The sequence below is a fragment of the Girardinichthys multiradiatus genome, chromosome 10, assembly GCF_021462225.1.
Source record: "Girardinichthys multiradiatus isolate DD_20200921_A chromosome 10, DD_fGirMul_XY1, whole genome shotgun sequence".
In the NCBI taxonomy this organism is placed as follows: Eukaryota; Metazoa; Chordata; class Actinopteri; order Cyprinodontiformes; family Goodeidae; genus Girardinichthys; species Girardinichthys multiradiatus.
In genome coordinates, this window is record NC_061803.1 from 7784876 (window position 1) to 7802488 (window position 17613).

The 17613-nt window shown below is 39.6% G+C and overlaps 1 protein-coding gene across 3 annotated transcripts in view; it reads right to left on the reverse strand.

Moving 5' to 3' along the window:
* Positions 1 to 201: 201 nt before the first annotated feature.
* nhlrc2 (NHL repeat containing 2) overlaps positions 202 to 17613 on the reverse strand; it is a 48168-nt gene continuing 30756 nt past the window's right edge. For all 3 annotated transcript variants that reach the window (XM_047376907.1, XM_047376906.1, XM_047376908.1), the window contains 4 exons: positions 13215 to 13337; positions 12507 to 12710; positions 11698 to 11911; positions 202 to 3540 (listed from right to left, as the gene is read on the reverse strand). In XM_047376907.1, the coding sequence (XP_047232863.1) occupies positions 3278 to 3540; positions 11698 to 11911; positions 12507 to 12710; positions 13215 to 13337 (804 nt within the window). In that variant the 3' untranslated portion in view covers positions 202 to 3277. The remainder of the gene's footprint in view (positions 3541 to 11697; positions 11912 to 12506; positions 12711 to 13214; positions 13338 to 17613) is intronic.

Genomic DNA, 17613 nt, shown 5'->3' on the forward strand with positions numbered 1-17613 from the left:
GGGCGAGACAGATGAGAAAATGAGATGGTTTTCGATAAAGTATGAAACGTATCACAAGTCAGAAAGCTTGTTCTGAAAATCTATCTGTAAAGAATCTCACAGCAGAGGTGCAGTTTTCTCAATTTGCTGTTTCAGTCGAAGTGAAACTAAAAGATATCAGGTTCTTTTCCAAGTCCCAGGAGAAAATAACGAGATTCCAACCAGTGTATATAAATATGTTTATTAGTTCTTGTTTCTGCTTTGATTTATAGACAATTTAATGCATTACCTTGACAACAAACAGCAAATAAGTCTAATAAGTTGGAAAACAATATCAGACACCCAAGTCCCAAAAACAGCCATTCAGTGCTATTACAGTTCGTTAAAAAAATCCTGGAGGGATGACAGAGCTGGAAAACAGATCCGAATACTCGAGCAGATCATTTCAAATAAATAACACTTGGGAATAAAACACTTTCTCTTATTACACAACAATATTGTTATTGCTTCAGATACAGTTAAGTGTCATCGGTTTAGACCATCGGTGCAGCAATTCCCCCTTTGAAAGGCACTTGGGCCGAGCGATCCAAACTAAAGAACCAGATTCTGACAAGGACAATCCTGTTATGAGAGACGATAATGATAAAAACACCCTGAGGCCCGTTTCCGACGGCAGACCATAACTTTAAAAAGCAAAATGGAGAAATCGATAACAGCATCCACATTATCATTTCTATTACATAACAGAAAGAGATACAGCGGATCCTTATTAGAGCATATCTTTCATATCATGCCCTCTTTGTGGAGCAGATGATTTCAATGAGGCTTTGTTTTCTTGATGTGATAACGCACATCATGGCGAAGCAGGCGGCAGACCCGAGGTGTCGTCGGTTCAAAGGAGGCCGCCTCAGCTTTTTGCAAACAGGAACTTTATTCATTACTTAAATAACAGCTGGATTTCAACAGTCCGAATCAAAGGGGCACCCCGTGACATGAATAATCCAGAGCAAAGGTTTTATCAGGTACCCAGAACACAGCTTTGGACAAGTGCGATAATTCAATGCCCACTTTGTAAGCTGGTGTGTGGCGATGCATGCAGCTAAAAAGATAAATATTCTGGGAAGCCTGATTAGCATGCGTCTAAAGGCACCACAGCCGGAAGATCTTTAGTAAACATTCACAGGGTATTAAAAAAGTTTTCACTTGAACTTTTTCCCGTTTCTCAACAACAACTGCAAACATTTTAACATGAAAAACGGTTGTGGCAGCATCATGGTGCGGGGATCCTCTTGTTTTTCCCGGCAGTGGAAGCTAGTTAGGGTCGATGGGAAGATGGACTGAACTAAAACCAGTACAAGACTGTGAGAAACAACATCAGTGGCTGCTTAAGACTTGAGACTGGGGTGGAGGTTTACTTTCCAGGAGGTCAACGACACAAAACACAGCCAGAGCTACTATGGAAATTACAACCCAACTTCAATCTGTTTTTTTGGGATTTTATGTGATAGACCAACTCAAGGTGCTGCAAAACTTTGAGGAAGGACACCGACATATGATTTCCTCATTTTTTTAAACAAAATAAATTTGGTGAAGCGTGGCAGACATTTATATGCCACGCTTTCTCTTTTTATATCCATTTTATACCTTTAAATCAAATCCAGTGCAACCAGAGAAGCATTAATCGAAGAAGCAGCCATGAGGTTCATGGTAACTCAGGAGAAGCTGCTGAGATTCATATCTCAGGTGGAATAATCTGATGACAGGTCATACACTCAACACATACAGCCTTTATGGAAGAGTACAGTTCCCACAAACCCCGTAGGAGACATGGCAAACATGCGGACCAAGGTGCTTACCTCAGATCAGGCCAAAACTAAATGTTTTGACCTTCATGCAAAACATTGTGTGGCAATAAACTTACACTGCACAGCACCCTGACACCATCACTACAGTGAAACATGGAGTTGGCGGCATCATGCTGTGTGGATGCTTTTCTGCACCAAAGATACAGAAGGCGGTCAAAGCTGATGGGATATTGATGGAGCTAAATACAGGATCTAAGACTGGGACGAAGGTTTACCTTCCAGCCAGAGCTACAAAAGAGCGATTTAGATCAAATGTGTTAGAATGGCACAGTCAAAGTAAACTGAGAATCTGTGGCAAGAATTAAAAATTGCAGTTAAAAGATGATTTCCATCCAATCTGACTGAGCTGGAGCTTGGAAAAATACTGAAAACCAGGCATCATTTTGCTTCTATGTACGTCAGACATTTTTAGTTGCAACTCGACAAAATCCGAAAATGTTCAGTGAATACTTTTGCAAGACAATGTAAATATTATTTTATACAAAAATGTAACACTGGACTACTTTAAGATGATAATGGTGATAGATACAAATACATCATAATATCATAAGATTTATGCCTGTCCCTTTCTGTTTTATACATCTTTCACTTGATATTTTTGGTCTCCTATTCCAACACCCCGATGAAAAGCCCTGAGTTTCCTTTTTTCCATGTTGGGAAAATGGTCATATCTCTATATTAGCATTCAAAATGTGTGCTTTCACAGTCAGAGGCAGAATACAACAGAATCCTTTCTCAACTCAATTAAAAGGTACCCCTTTCATTTTTATTCCTTTTTCTGAAAAGTTGGTCATAGAACTGATGGAAAGAGAAAATCAAATCAGGTTCAGTAAGAAATGGGTTCAGAAACTGCTCAGTAATTATATCTTAGCAGAAAATATTCTCTTCACAAGATTTAAATGTAAATCAATCTGTTACAGAAATGTAGAAGTGGATTTGAGTAGAAAAAACTGTTTAAAAAGATCCTGGTTCTGATTTTAGTGGACAGAATTTCCTGCAACATAAATAATCTGAATGAAATAAAAGAAAATAATCACCTGCTAATTGGATAATCAAAGTAGCATACATGTCCCATCAGCTTACTGTCTGCATTCATTTTATCATCTCTACGAGATTTTCCTATTACTAATATGAAAAGCTGTGCAACAATTAACTCAGACTAGGTACAAACCTAGTATTATATACATTTTATATTAAACTGCGTTGTTTCCTGCTCTGTACCTTTATGCATATCTTTTATCAATACACAGCAGATGCTTTATGTTTATTTCTAGGAGTTTTTGAGTAGTTTGAATTATTTTTCCTCTGTTTGCTTAAAAAGCAAAAACAGTTTCAGAAAAACAAATTCAAATTTTCTTTCAAAACTGTAAACAAAACCTTTAAAATGGGTTTAGATCTGAGGCTGGAGGTAACTGAAAGCCATGGGACTGGTTTCAGAAGGAATGGGCCAATGCCACGGTGACCTCTCCTTCTCCAGGACTGGAGTTTATTTGAAGAGGCTGGGTGAACGAGGCTGCTTTCATCGTGCAGGCTTTACCTTCCTCCAAACAGTAAAACAACCATACGCTCAGCCTGAGGCTTGGATTGCTGTCCGACGCCTTCACAGCAGCAGGAAGTTTGGCTGAGACACGAAGTGGCTGCGACAAATCGACAATGTCTGCGGACGTCACCTGGCTTTCCAGCAGCCACTCGTTACCTGCACAAGAAAAGTCAGGATTACAAATTAACGGATTTTATTTAAACTTTAAAACCCTCAAAAGCAATCTAAGGTGGCATTAAATTGTAGGTAGAGGAAGTATTAAAGATATTGTAATTATTAAGTCTTGGATCTCTTCATAAACTGGTCAGTTGTAAAATATTCACTGAATAATTTTAGATGCTTAAAAGGCTTAATAAAAAACATTGTGCATCTGGAGCAATATATTTTCTTCAAAAAAAAGGGCATCCAAATATTGATAAAAACATACATGTCCTAAGCATGATAGTAAAAATAGAAAAACAAAATAGAAAAAATTAAATAACATGAAATGCAGTTTAAGAAAAATAGCAACAAAAAAAAAACATTTTCAGTTTTCTTGAAACAAATAATGTAATGGTTTAAATGCTTAATAAATGATTTTTGGAATTTGTATGAAAACGTGCTTTAAGCTATTTTATAACAAACAAATTTTAGCAAACGTTCATGGTTTAATCTGACAAGAGGGTGGTTTGTCAATAAGAAAATTGTAGAAAATTGATCATAAATCAAAACAATATAAAACAAGAAAAACACCCACTAAAAATGACAGAAAACATACCCAAAAATACATTTGAAATTTAATTGAATTAAATGACTTAAAACATAACGAACTACTAAAAAACCCCGACAAAAATCGAACAAAACAAAATGCAGCAACAACTTCCTTAAAAATGTCCTTAAAACAAATAAAGAAAAGGCTTTAAAAAACAAAAACAAATATAAAAACAAAACAAAATGACAAAAACTAACAAAAATAACCAAAAAAATAAATAAAATGCAGATAAGAGTAACAGAAAAACAATTACAAAATAAAAAGCAAATATAAAAACACAAAAAATAAAAAAAGCTGGTGCAGATTCTCAGTCATCCAGGACATGATGATCCCAAGTGGTGAAGAAGAAGGAAACTAGATGTTTCGCTTCTTCAGTTCTGAACATAGTTGGAGCAAAAACTTCTACAGGTCCTTCTCAAAATATTAGCATATTGTGATAAAGTTCATTATTTTCCATAATGTAATGATGAAAATTTAACATTCATATATTTTAGATTCATTGCACACTAACTGAAATATTTCAGGTCTTTTATTGTCTTAATACGGATGATTTTGGCATACAGCTCATGAAAACCCAAAATTCCTATCTCACAAAATTAGCATATTTCATCCGACCAATAAAAGAAAAGTGTTTTTAATACAAAAAACGTCAACCTTCAAATAATCATGTACAGTTATGCACTCAATACTTGGTCGGGAATCCTTTTGCAGAAATGACTGCTTCAATGCGGCGTGGCATGGAGGCAATCAGCCTGTGGCACTGCTGAGGTCTTATGGAGGCCCAGGATGCTTCGATAGCGGCCTTTAGCTCATCCAGAGTGTTGGGTCTTGAGTCTCTCAACGTTCTCTTCACAATATCCCACAGATTCTCTATGGGGTTCAGGTCAGGAGAGTTGGCAGGCCAATTGAGCACAGTGATACCATGGTCAGTAAACCATTTACCAGTGGTTTTGGCACTGTGAGCAGGTGCCAGGTCGTGCTGAAAAATGAAATCTTCATCTCCATAAAGCTTTTCAGCAGATGGAAGCAGGAAGTGCTCCAAAATCTCCTGATAGCTAGCTGCATTGACCCTGCCCTTGATAAAACACAGTGGACCAACACCAGCAGCTGACACGGCACCCCAGACCATCACTGACTGTGGGTACTTGACACTGGACTTCTGGCATTTTGGCATTTCCTTCTCCCCAGTCTTCCTCCAGACTCTGGCACCTTGATTTCCGATTGACATGCAGAATTTGCTTTCATCCGAAAAAAGTACTTTGGACCACTGAGCAACAGTCCAGTGATGCTTCTCTGTAGCCCAGGTCAGGCGCTTCTGCCGCTGTTTCTGGTTCAAAAGTGGCTTGACCTGGGGAATGCGGCACCTGTAGCCCATTTCCTGCACACGCCTGTGCACGGTGGCTCTGGATGTTTCTACTCCAGACTCAGTCCACTGCTTCCGCAGGTCCCCCAAGGTCTGGAATCGGCCCTTCTCCACAATCTTCCTCAGGGTCCGGTCACCTCTTCTCGTTGTGCAGCGTTTTCTGCCACACTTTTTCCTTCCCACAGGCTTCCCACTGAGGTGCCTTGATACAGCACTCTGGGAACAGCCTATTCATTCAGAAATTTCTTTCTGTGTCTTACCCTCTTGCTTGAGGGTGTCAATAGTGGCCTTCTGGACAGCAGTCAGGTCGGCAGTCTTACCCATGATTGGGGTTTTGAGTGATGAACCAGGCTGGGAGTTTTAAAGGCCTCAGGAATCTTTTGCAGGTGTTTAGAGTTAACTCGTTGATTCAGATGATTAGGTCCTTAGCTCGTTTAAAGACCCTTTTAATGATATGCTAATTTTGTGAGATAGGAATTTTGGGTTTTCATGAGCTGTATGCCAAAATCATCCGTATTAAGACAATAAAAGACCTGAAATATTTCAGTTAGTGTGCAATGATTCTAAAATATATGAATGTTAAATTTTCATCATGACATTATGGAAAATAATGAACTTTATCACAATATGCTAATATTTTGAGAAGGACCTGTATACCTGTTAGTTCAAACCGTGTTTAGAAGAAGCCTTTATGATGTGAGACTAAATGTTAAAAAAAAAAACAAGAAAAGAAAAGCGGTCTAGTTGTCTTTAGCCGGTAAGAAAAACAGGAACGAAAAAAATGACATGAAATTTCCTTGAAAGGAGCTTTAACTACCTCTATCCGTCTACCTCTTTCTCTAGAAAAAAACAATGAAAACATTATGAAAACAAAAAGAAGTATCTTGTTGTAGATGCTCACTTCAAACAAGTAAAACGAAAGAAAAAAAACCTTTGCCTGCATTGATCACTTACAGGTCCTTCTCAAAATATTAGCATATTGTGATAAAGTTCATTATTTTCCATAATGTAATGATGAAAATTTAACATTCATATATTTTAGAGTCATTGCACACTAACTGAAATATTTCAGGTCTTTTATTGTCTTAATACGGATGATTTTGGCATACAGCTCATGAAAACCCAAAATTCCTATCTCACACAATTAGCATATTTCATCTGACCAATAAAAGAAAAGTGTTTTTAATACAAAAAACGTCAACCTTCAAATAATCATGTACAGTTATGCACTCAATACTTGGTCGGGAATCCTTTTGCAGAAATGACTGCTTCAATGCGGCGTGGCATGGAGGCAATCAGCCTGTGGCACTGCTGAGGTCTTATGGAGGCCCAGGATGCTTCGATAGCGGCCTTTAGCTCATCCAGAGTGTTGGGTCTTGAGTCTCTCAACGTTCTCTTCACAATATCCCACAGATTCTCTATGGGGTTCAGGTCAGGAGAGTTGGCAGGCCAATTGAGCACAGTGATACCATGGTCAGTAAACCATTTACCAGTGGTTTTGGCACTGTGAGCAGGTGCCAGGTCGTGCTGAAAAATGAAATCTTCATCTCCATAAAGCTTTTCAGCAGATGGAAGCATGAAGTGCTCCAAAATCTCCTGATAGCTAGCTGCATTGACCCTGCCCTTGATAAAACACAGTGGACCAACACCAGCAGCTGACACGGCACCCCAGACCATCACTGACTGTGGGTACTTGACACTGGACTTCTGGCATTTTGGCATTTCCTTCTCCCCAGTCTTCCTCCAGACTCTGGCACCTTGATTTCCGATTGACATGCAGAATTTGCTTTCATCCGAAAAAAGTACTTTGGACCACTGAGCAACAGTCCAGTGATGCTTCTCTGTAGCCCAGGTCAGGCGCTTCTGCCGCTGTTTCTGGTTCAAAAGTGGCTTGACCTGGGGAATGCGGCACCTGTAGCCCATTTCCTGCACACGCCTGTGCACGGTGGCTCTGGATGTTTGTACTCCAGACTCAGTCCACTGCTTCCGCAGGTCCCCCAAGGTCTGGAATTGGCCCTTCTCCACAATCTTCCTCAGGGTCCGGTCACCTCTTCTCGTTGTGCAGCGTTTTCTGCCACACTTTTTCCTTCCCACAGGCTTCCCACTGAGGTGCCTTGATACAGCACTCTGGGAACAGCCTATTCATTCAGAAATTTCTTTCTGTGTCTTACCCTCTTGCTTGAGGGTGTCAATAGTGGCCTTCTGGACAGTAGTCAGGTCGGCAGTCTTACCCATGATTGGGGTTTTGAGTGATGAACCAGGCTGGGAGTTTTAAAGGCCTCAGGAATCTTTTGCAGGTGTTTAGAGTTAACTCGTTGATTCAGATGATTAGGTCCTTAGCTCGTTTAAAGACCCTTTTAATGATATGCTAATTTTGTGAGATAGGAATTTTGGGTTTTCATGAGCTGTATGCCACAATCATCCGTATTAAGACAATAAAAGACCTGAAATATTTCAGTTAGTGTGCAATGAATCTAAAATATATGAATGTTAAATTTTCATCATGACATTATGGAAAATAATTAACTTTATCACAATATGCTAATATTTTGAGAAGGACCTGTACATAGAAATTCAGTGAGCGACTAAATATATTTCAGGTGATTTCAGCGTGGGACTCCAGCTACAATATGGCAGACAAGATTGTCCAGCAGAGGATGGTAAGGGGAGGTGAGAAGGTCATTGGACTGTCCCTAACCACTGTTTCACAGTTTCCAATTCAGCATTTTAACAGCTTGAAGCGGTAAGCTGTGTAGCAGTCTGGTGGTTCTGCTTTAGATGTTACCGTACAGTTTATGAAGATGGAGAAAATGTTCAGAGACCTTTTTCTGCAGCAGGTCTGACTCAGATTCTGGACAGAGGGTATCAATGACCCTTAATGACCTTCTTAGCTCCCTTCTCTATCTTCAGCAGGATCTGCTTGATTGCCAACACGCTGAGACGCAGTAGGTCAACACACCACATTCAAGCTCTCTAGAATGTTGTGAAGATGCTGGTACACGTTTGGTGCAGTTTCTTCAGAAAATGAATGATTCCAGTGGTGTTTCTCAAACAGGTGAGGCCAGCAGAGGTGATGGACTTAATATTATCCACTCTTTCTACAGCATGGTTGTTGAGAGTCGTGTGGTCCGGTTGCGACAAACTTGAAGTCGCTGATCATCTCGTCCGTTTTCTTCACATTAGGAAGCAGTTTGACGTCTCCGCACCAATGATCTGGCTGTTCTACTTCCTCCTTCTATACAGATTTATCATTTCTACAAATGAGCCCCACAACTGTGGACTCATCTGCAAATTTATTAATCAGGCTTTCCTCAGGTGAGGATGCACTATCATGGGATAACAGTGTGAATAGCAATAGACGAATGCACAGCCTTGAGGGGTCCCAGCACCTAGTGTGATGGAATTGGGAATGTTTTTCCAATGTGGACTTTGGTCTGTCAAACAGGAATTGTGGAATCTAGTGACAAGATGCAGTGTTTACACCAAGTGTGAGAGGTTTTTCTATTTGTCTCTGGGCAAACGAGTTAAAATCAACACACAGGTTTCTGACAGAGACTTTTTGTTTGTCCACAGAACTTTGTCTAGGGTGGTGGATATTACATCCTCCATAGTACAGTTGGATAGGCCAACAGGGACAGATCTAGCAAAGGACGAACAGCCATGATGTGAGATTTAACATGCTGCTCAAAATTATTCATTATCATGGAGTCAATGTGACTGGGTGGTGGTCAAATAAGGCAGAACACAACACATTTTAGAGCCTGGTAAGGTTATATCAATGCACTTTGTTCTAGGCTGTTTGCCCATTAATATTTGCAATATGAAAAATATACAAAAGCCAATGAGAGATGTCTACGTTTTGTAAATATTTCAGGCTTGGATCGCTCGGTTCAGTAAAATATTATTACTGGAATCTAAGGGATGATGTTAATATACTTTTTCTGGTGTGGTTTTGAAGGGAAATTAGCTGTTTTCTATGCAACATTTACGTTGAAAACTCACGCATAACAATAAAAGCAAGGCAAATCACAGCCTGGGACAACACAATCTGGCAATATGGATGTCCAAAACATGATGGTACATAAGAAACGGTCACTAAGTTTATCTGAGGTGGGTTGCCAAACCTTTGGCGGGCCAATCTGTCCCCAGAGATGCTCTGACAGCACAATGAAAAACAAGATCCAGCAACAGTTTAAACCGAGTTCGGTCTGAAAGCTCAGATCTTCCCGACGTCAGAACTTACTGAAGCCTCGGTGTTTCACAACACTGCCAAACAGCATCAACAAATGTGTAGGAACATTTATTTTTGCACACCAGGAAGGTACTTTTACAAGTAAATTCACATCTCATTGAAAATGAGTAAGAAAGCTTAAAAGGGAAGGCTGTATTTTCTACTGTGAGAAACACTAAAGCCAGAGAGATGACAAAATCCATGCCCACAGTGATGAATGAAGCCAAGGCCTTACATGAGGTCCCACAGAAGCCTTTCTAAAAAGCATTAAAAAAAAAAACATTTAGATCTGGCGTATAGCTCCAACTTGATCCATTAAAATTCCTGCCTCTGTGCTGATCCGATCAGCAGAAGTCTAGACTGTGCATAATGGGACAGCGGAGGATCACGTAACATAGCCTGGTGGCTAATTATGTGAACCGAGGCATGTCGCCTTATCAAAATGTCCTAAAAATAGCCTGCTGATATGGTTGACTGCACGCCGCGTCACTCAGAAAGATGGAAATACTTTAGTTCTGAGCCTAATGATCGGACCATCAGCTGTCACTCATGTCGTATCTAAAAGCATCACTTCACACATGATTCTGGGGTCAAACTGCGGTTGATTGCTTTGGAATATACTGAGAACTAAAAAAAAATTATAAAATAAAAAACCCACATAAATCCTCATCAGTGGTTAAGAACAGTGCTTCAATGATTTAAGTAATCCTGCACCATTAGGCTCCCAGGTGTAGGCTGGGAAACAGAAACACTGCCTGTTGAACAAGAAAATGGAGACTAAGCCTCATTTGGTGCCATTACTTTTTTTTTTTTTTTTAAGTCCAAATCATAGAAAATAGACCAAAATGAAGGCAAGTAGGATAAAACTCTCCAACAGAGTCATAGAAATAAGCAGATTTTTAGCTTTCAGCTTATTAATCCAGTTTTTCAGCATTACCTCGAGGTAAAAACATATAAATTTATTTACCATGAGCTCGGAAAGAGGTCAGCAATTTAAGATCAGCATGTTTTTAGAAAACGTCAAAACATGGATTCAGCTAGGTGAATTCTGCTTTGCTTTTATACATTTATTTAAGCATATCAATCTCCCTCCACATATATTGGCACCAATGCGAAATATGTGTAAAGGCCCCTTAAATAACTACACCTTTCTAGGTTTAAAGATAGTTTTTCGCTAGATGTTAGTTTCCTTTGAGGTCTACCTCAAAATTACGATTTTGAGCAACTCTAATTTTGGACTGGAAACTTAAAAGAGAAATAAATCTGCTGCAGGTTTCTTGATAGAGTTAATTCCAACAAGAAAATGAATGAATTACCAGATTTTTACTATTATGCATCAAAGCACATCCCTGACCTTTATCTGATTTTTTTATGCAGTTGGTCGATATGTTTATAGACTGAAAATTATTTTTCAGTATTTAATCACCAAACATTGCAACCATGTGTTTTTTACCTTCCTCACCATCCTGCTCACTTCAAGGTGATGAGATAAACGTAGGTCCAGCCCTGTTTGTCACAGCTCCAGATGTTTTAAACCTCCTTTTTGAGTATTGCTCTGACTAGATGTGAGGAAGTTTAGGAGATGAGATATTTTCTTGTAACAAGAGAAATCTATGTGTAAAATCTATCAAATTAGCTTACTAAAATGTTAGTTTATTTTTAATGTGACCCAGAGTACTGCTCACCAGTTAATTTTAGTCACAGTTATTTTCTGCTTTAAATAAAAAACAGAAATTAGGAGAAATACATAAAAAACCTTGCAGAAACACATTAAAGATGTTTAGTTTGAGCGCTGCATCAATGATGGTTTTCAACCCCAAAGAAATCATCAAATCTTAGAACTGAGCAAAGCAAAACCCTGGACAAAAAGGTTATCGATGCATTTTAAACAGCATGAAATGTGATGTAGGAATGAAGAATTAATTCTAAGATATGAAATAAAGATCAGGAAAAAAAATATTTTTATACCCTCAGCTGAGAGTGCCCAGCAGCTGGGTGCCTCTTCGGTGAGTTTTACTCCTTCTGGAAGCAACATGGTGAGTGACATTACGACAGTCTGGCCCACGGACACCGTAACTGGAGGCAAATCTTTCCTGGCAGCTGATTTAGGCAGCGTGGGGACTTTGGTCGCTCCCAAAGACTTCACAGATGCTGAGTCTGTGCACTCAGAGTAGATGTGGAACTGGTAAGGAGACAGATTTAAGTGTTTGGATTCATGCAGCACAAGGAGAAAGCTACTTACGCTCACATCGTTCTTTTCTATGTCACCTTTTACCCAAACGTAGAGGGCAAATGCTTTTAGGAATGATTAATTACACAAAGACGTACAAAATGTAGGGCAATTTCTAAAGGTTGCAAATACACACACACACACATTTCTAAAGGTTGCAAATACACACACACACACACACACACACTCTTGTTTTGCTATATGTAGTGAGGACCATGTGTTGACTCCCATTGACTTCCATTGATTTTCAGTCATTTTCAACCCTTTCTATGCCCTAACCCTGACAATAACCCTAAACCTAACTATTACCAGTGCTTACCTAACCCTAACCTTAACCTAAACTCAATTCACACCTTAGTCCTAAACCTAACCGTTAGCAAAATAGGTCGTGAGGACCAGCAAAATGTCCTCACTTTGGTACAAATGGTCCTCAATTTGATGGTGAAATCGGGAAAATGGTTCTCACTGTGATGACAAGACAGGAACACACACACACACACACACACACACACACACACACACACACACACACACACACAAGACTGACCAGAGAGACAGTGTTGGAGTCCAGGTTGAGAACTTTGATTTTATGATTGTTGGTGTCAGCCACATAAAGAAGCTTCCCACCGACGCAGATTCCTCCAGGTTCATTGAAGCTGGTTTTTGTAAACTGTGGGCCAAGAGTATCTCCAGCTTCTCCTGTTCCTGCTAATGTGGTGCACTGCTTTGTTTTTGGATCCACCACCTTGATCTGAGCATAATGACAAATGACTGAGGGTTAACCTTTGAAAGGGCTGCTATACATTTTTCATGTCCAATTTCCAAACAATTTTCAAGTCAATTTCCAAACTTTTCAAGTCAAAGCCAAGTTCTCAAAATTCACAAAATGAAAGAAATATTGAAGGAAAATAAAAGGAAGGAAGGAACAAAGGTTCAAGGGAGCAAATGAAGGAAGTTATAGAGGGAAGAAATGACCAATTGACAGATGTAACATTTAGATAGCAGGACAAATGACTAAGTCTGTAAATACAAATATTTATCCAAACCTACATATATTAAATTCCATACTTTCAGGCTGCATTGGAAGCTTGCTTTAAAAAAAAAGTCAGTTTAAGATGCTTTGTGTATTTAAATCAAAGTGAGAATTAGGAACTTTCTGTAAGCTCTCAAGCCTGAAGAACCCAGAATGACGGCAGAACCATTAAACGTAGGAACGGCACACTGATGGTGCAGCCTTGTGACGAGTCTCAGTTACCTTGTGGTTGTAGGAGTCGGCCACATAGAGCAGGCTTTGTTCATGAGTCCAGGCAACACCGAGGGGATGCTGCAACTTGGCATCCACCCCTTTACCATCGATGTCCCCGAAGGCAAAAAGGTTCTGATGGACAGGAGACAAAAGATTCACAGTCGAATCAAAATTCAAACGACCACGTAACAGGCAAAGTGAAATAGGTGTCAAAGACAAAATCTTTAAAGATAACCAGCACATTTTAAAAAACACCAAATTAAATGAAGAAACATATAAAATACCATGATGTTAGCAATCAATGTCTCTGTAGAAAATTACGTTTCAGATCCATTTTCTAGAAGTAATTTAAGAAACTAAAGAACCTGAACAGCTGCAGATTGCTAACGTTACAACAGTACATCTAAATACTAACCAGTTAGTAAGAATGGTGACAAATCAAAATGGAGGGCAATTTATTCTTGATCACTCGGTTCAGATTAGGTCTGAAACAGTAGGATTAATCTTGATTAATCGATTATTGGAATAATTTTCAACTAAATTAGTAATCCAATAATCATTAACAGGAGTATGCAGAATCTAAAACACGCATTTTCTAAAAGAACAACCCACTCAGAGCAGTAATTAGGTCAGAAATCCTCAAGTAGCCTAGCTTTAGATTACCTGGTTCAAATACTGTAAAAAATCTCCTATTGAGCACTTTTTGCTATCCGATTATTAATCAATTATTCTAAAAAATAGGTGACAGATTAATCAATTAGCAAAATAATGGTTAGTTGCAGCCCTAGTTCAGATAAAACCTATTTCTGTAGCCTAACAATGTAGAGACTGAATTACATCTTCAAAATCTTGGGAGTAAACCAATGAGGGACAGACAGCTGAACAGAGAGATGGATGAATGGATGAATGTCACATTTCTCTAAACCATTTGACTGGTTTAGAGAAATGAGCCTCTCTGTCAGGTCTTATTGATCCCCAGGGGAAGCGGGAAGTCTTGAAATACTACTCTGATCAATTTCCAGGAAATATTTGGTGTACTGATTAAATTGTATGATGCCTTAGAGCTCCTTGTCAGTGAATAATGCATCAAACTCCTTTTTGAGTTTGATGCATTCAGCAGGAAAACAAGTACGCCTCTGTTTGTTTTGGAGTTTTTTGGGCTTTAAATCAATACTTTCTATTTATGAAATTAACAACACTGAACCCTTGTGACTGCCTATGGCTTACAAAGATTTCTAGAAAAACTTCCTTCAAAACAGAAAAAAACTAAACAAAAAATATTTTTAGAAAGGAGGAAATGTGTCCTCTTGATGTATAGGTTGTAGAGCTTTTCAAGCCTGGAGGAAGGTAAAGGCTCAGACTGTTTTATCACCAAAAAGGGCCAAACATGACTTTTTAGATGGTACAGTAGAGGGTGACACGGGAGTGGATTTTCTCTCTTGTCCCATCCCGCTCCCACAGAAAAACGTCTTGTCCCATCACAATCCCAGGCCAGCATAACGAAAAAAATCCTGTCCCGTCCCACTCCTGGTAAATTGACTCCCGCTCCCATTTAGAACAACTCCCACACCTGTGCTACTTCCATTTTTGTTTTCTTCATTTAGTCTTTTGGCAATTACTTTGAAGGACCAGTTACGTCCCTGCTTTTAGCTGTAGTAAAGGCCAGTTAAAGTAAAAAGAATAATACTCGTTGTCTTCCGCTTTATCCGGGACCGGGTCGCGGGGGCAGCAGACTCAGCAGAGACGCCCAGACGTCCCTCTCCCCAGACACCTCCTCCAGGGGGAGCCCAAGGCATTCCCAGGCCAGCCGAGAGACATAGTCCCTCCAGCGTGTCCTGGGCCGTCCCCTGGGCCTCCTCCCGGTGGGACGTGCCTGGAACATCTCCCGAGGAAGGCGTCCAGGAGGCATCTGGTATAGATGCCCGAGCCACCTCAACTGGCTCCTCTCGATGAGGAGGAGCAGCGGCTCTACTCCGAGCTCCTCACCCTATCTCTAAGGGAGTGCCCGGCCACCCTACGGAGGAAGCTCATTTCAGCCGCTTGTTTCCGGGATCTCGTTCTTTCAGTCATGACCCAAAGTTCATGGCCATAGGTGAGGGTAGGAACGTAGACCGACCGGTAAATCGAGAGCTTCGCTTTTCGGCTCAGCTCTCTCTTCACCACAACAGACCGGCACAGCGCCCCCATTACTGTGGCAGCCGCACCGATCCGTCTGTCGATCTCCCGCTCCATTCTTCCCTCACTTGTGAACAAGACCCCGAGATACTTAAACTCCTCCACTTGAGGCAGGAACTCCCCTCCAACCTGAAGAGGACAAGCCACTCGTACGAGTAGTCTTTTGGCAATTTCTTTGAAGGACCAGTTAAGTCCCTGTTTTTAGCTGTAATAAAGGCCAGTTAAAGTAAAAATAATAATAATGAAGAAATAATAAAATATCAAACAAGATAGACCATGCCTATCTTAGTTGAATAAACAAAATGTACATAGTTGTATTTTACTCATTTATTAAGTGATCGTTTCCTTTGAACAATGACATTACTTTTGTGTTTCAAGTTGCTGAAACGAAAGAAAAATGCACCTAGTAAGAGAAATGTACTTGTTGAACAAAAGGGCATAAAGGCATTACCTTCATAATTTAGAAACTGTACCTCAATGGTTCACAGCCCTGGTCCTCAGGGACCCCTTCCCTGCAAGTTTTAGATGTTTGTCTGCTCCAGAACACCTGATACAAATTCTGACATGACCTCCTTTACAGGCATCAAGAATGGAGGGTCAAACTGGACAAAATTAATACAATAAAATCATCATAAAATAAATAAATGTTGTGAATGTCCCATAAGTGAAGTAAATGTAACATGAAAGAAATGTAACATTAAATGTGCCATTAAATTAAAGGTACCATTTATTTATTTAATACATCATTAGAAACAATAAATGTACATTATATCATGAAATGGACTATTATGCAATTAAATGTGCCACTGAATAATTAAGTATAATTTAAAGAAGACATGACGTAATTAGTGGTACACTTAATATTTAATGATGTATTAAATAAATTGTACATTTAATGGTACATTCAATTTTTTTCTATTTCACAACATATTTATTTAATATCTTCCCTTGATGAAGCCTTTCAGCGAGGTCCACGAGGGGACAAGGGGGGATTTTTTTCTTTTTGCGTTCCCACGCAATAGTCTTTGCATTATTTCGCAATACTTTGTGGGATAGTTTCCAAACCAGATAACTGTAAAAATGAAACAAACACTACACCCGTTTTGAGATTTATTGAGTTTTATTTTGAAATCGGCCTTAAATAAAATTATCTTCAAATCAGACTAAAAGACAGTTTTTATCCACAAGCTGTCAAACAAACTACTGAACTCTGGACAATAATACTGCACGAAACCACATCTGTGACACTTTTTTTGCTTATTACTGCTGCATAATGTGTACTTTGTTTTTTTTGTACGCCATTAGTGTTTTTGTTTTTATCGTGATTTGAACGGTTCTTCTTATCCTAAGCATTTCATCGCATTGTTTACTGCATGTTAACCTGCATATGACAAATAAACCATATCAATGACATATCAGTGCTGTTTGTTTTATGAGCAGTTTGTCATCTGTGCTGTTGCTCCAAAATGCTGAACGCAAAAGTATTGCGTGGGGATGCAAAATAAATAAATTTCCCCATGTCCCTTCTCGGGCTCCGTACCTTTCCCCTCTACTGTGGCAAAGGCTCTTAAATCTTTAAAGCACATGGAGCAGTTTTGTTGGTCAGATGAGACTTGACACATGTTGGTACTTTTGGTTTGATGAATGAAGAGATGCAGGGTTGATTCAATCCAGAATCTGTCCCACAAGTGTCCCTTAATCACTGGTGAACTTGATTACGACTAAACACGTTTTACAAGCAGTATACTGCGTGTTAAAACCGCTACATTCAACTCTCCTGAAGTTCGGTCATATTTGCGACTTTCCTGTCAGTATGAGTTTAATAGATAAGTCCTTACTTCTGACTTTACGTTGCAAATCCAATTTTACCACGTCCAGTTCTCCACCTGCGTTTGTTCCCTCCATCCTGAACGCAGGTGGAAAACATCGAGCAGAAGCACTGTTGGCTTGTGGGTCGTGTAGTTCGTTTGACTCGCATTATAGTATAGGCTTCTTGGAAAAAAACTACACATTGGCGGCGTTGATTCAAGTTTTTTTTTTCTTAAAGTTTATAACAAAGTCTCAGTTTTACATTTCCAAAGACAATTGATCCTAGTTTGATTTCCCTCCTATTGATTAGCTCCCGCTCCCGTCTGCTCCCGTTCATTTTTTATCCTGTACCGTCCCAATCATGTGATCTTTACTGATGCTGTCTCCCGTCCCGCGGGATTCCTGTGGGACTCCCGAAAAAATG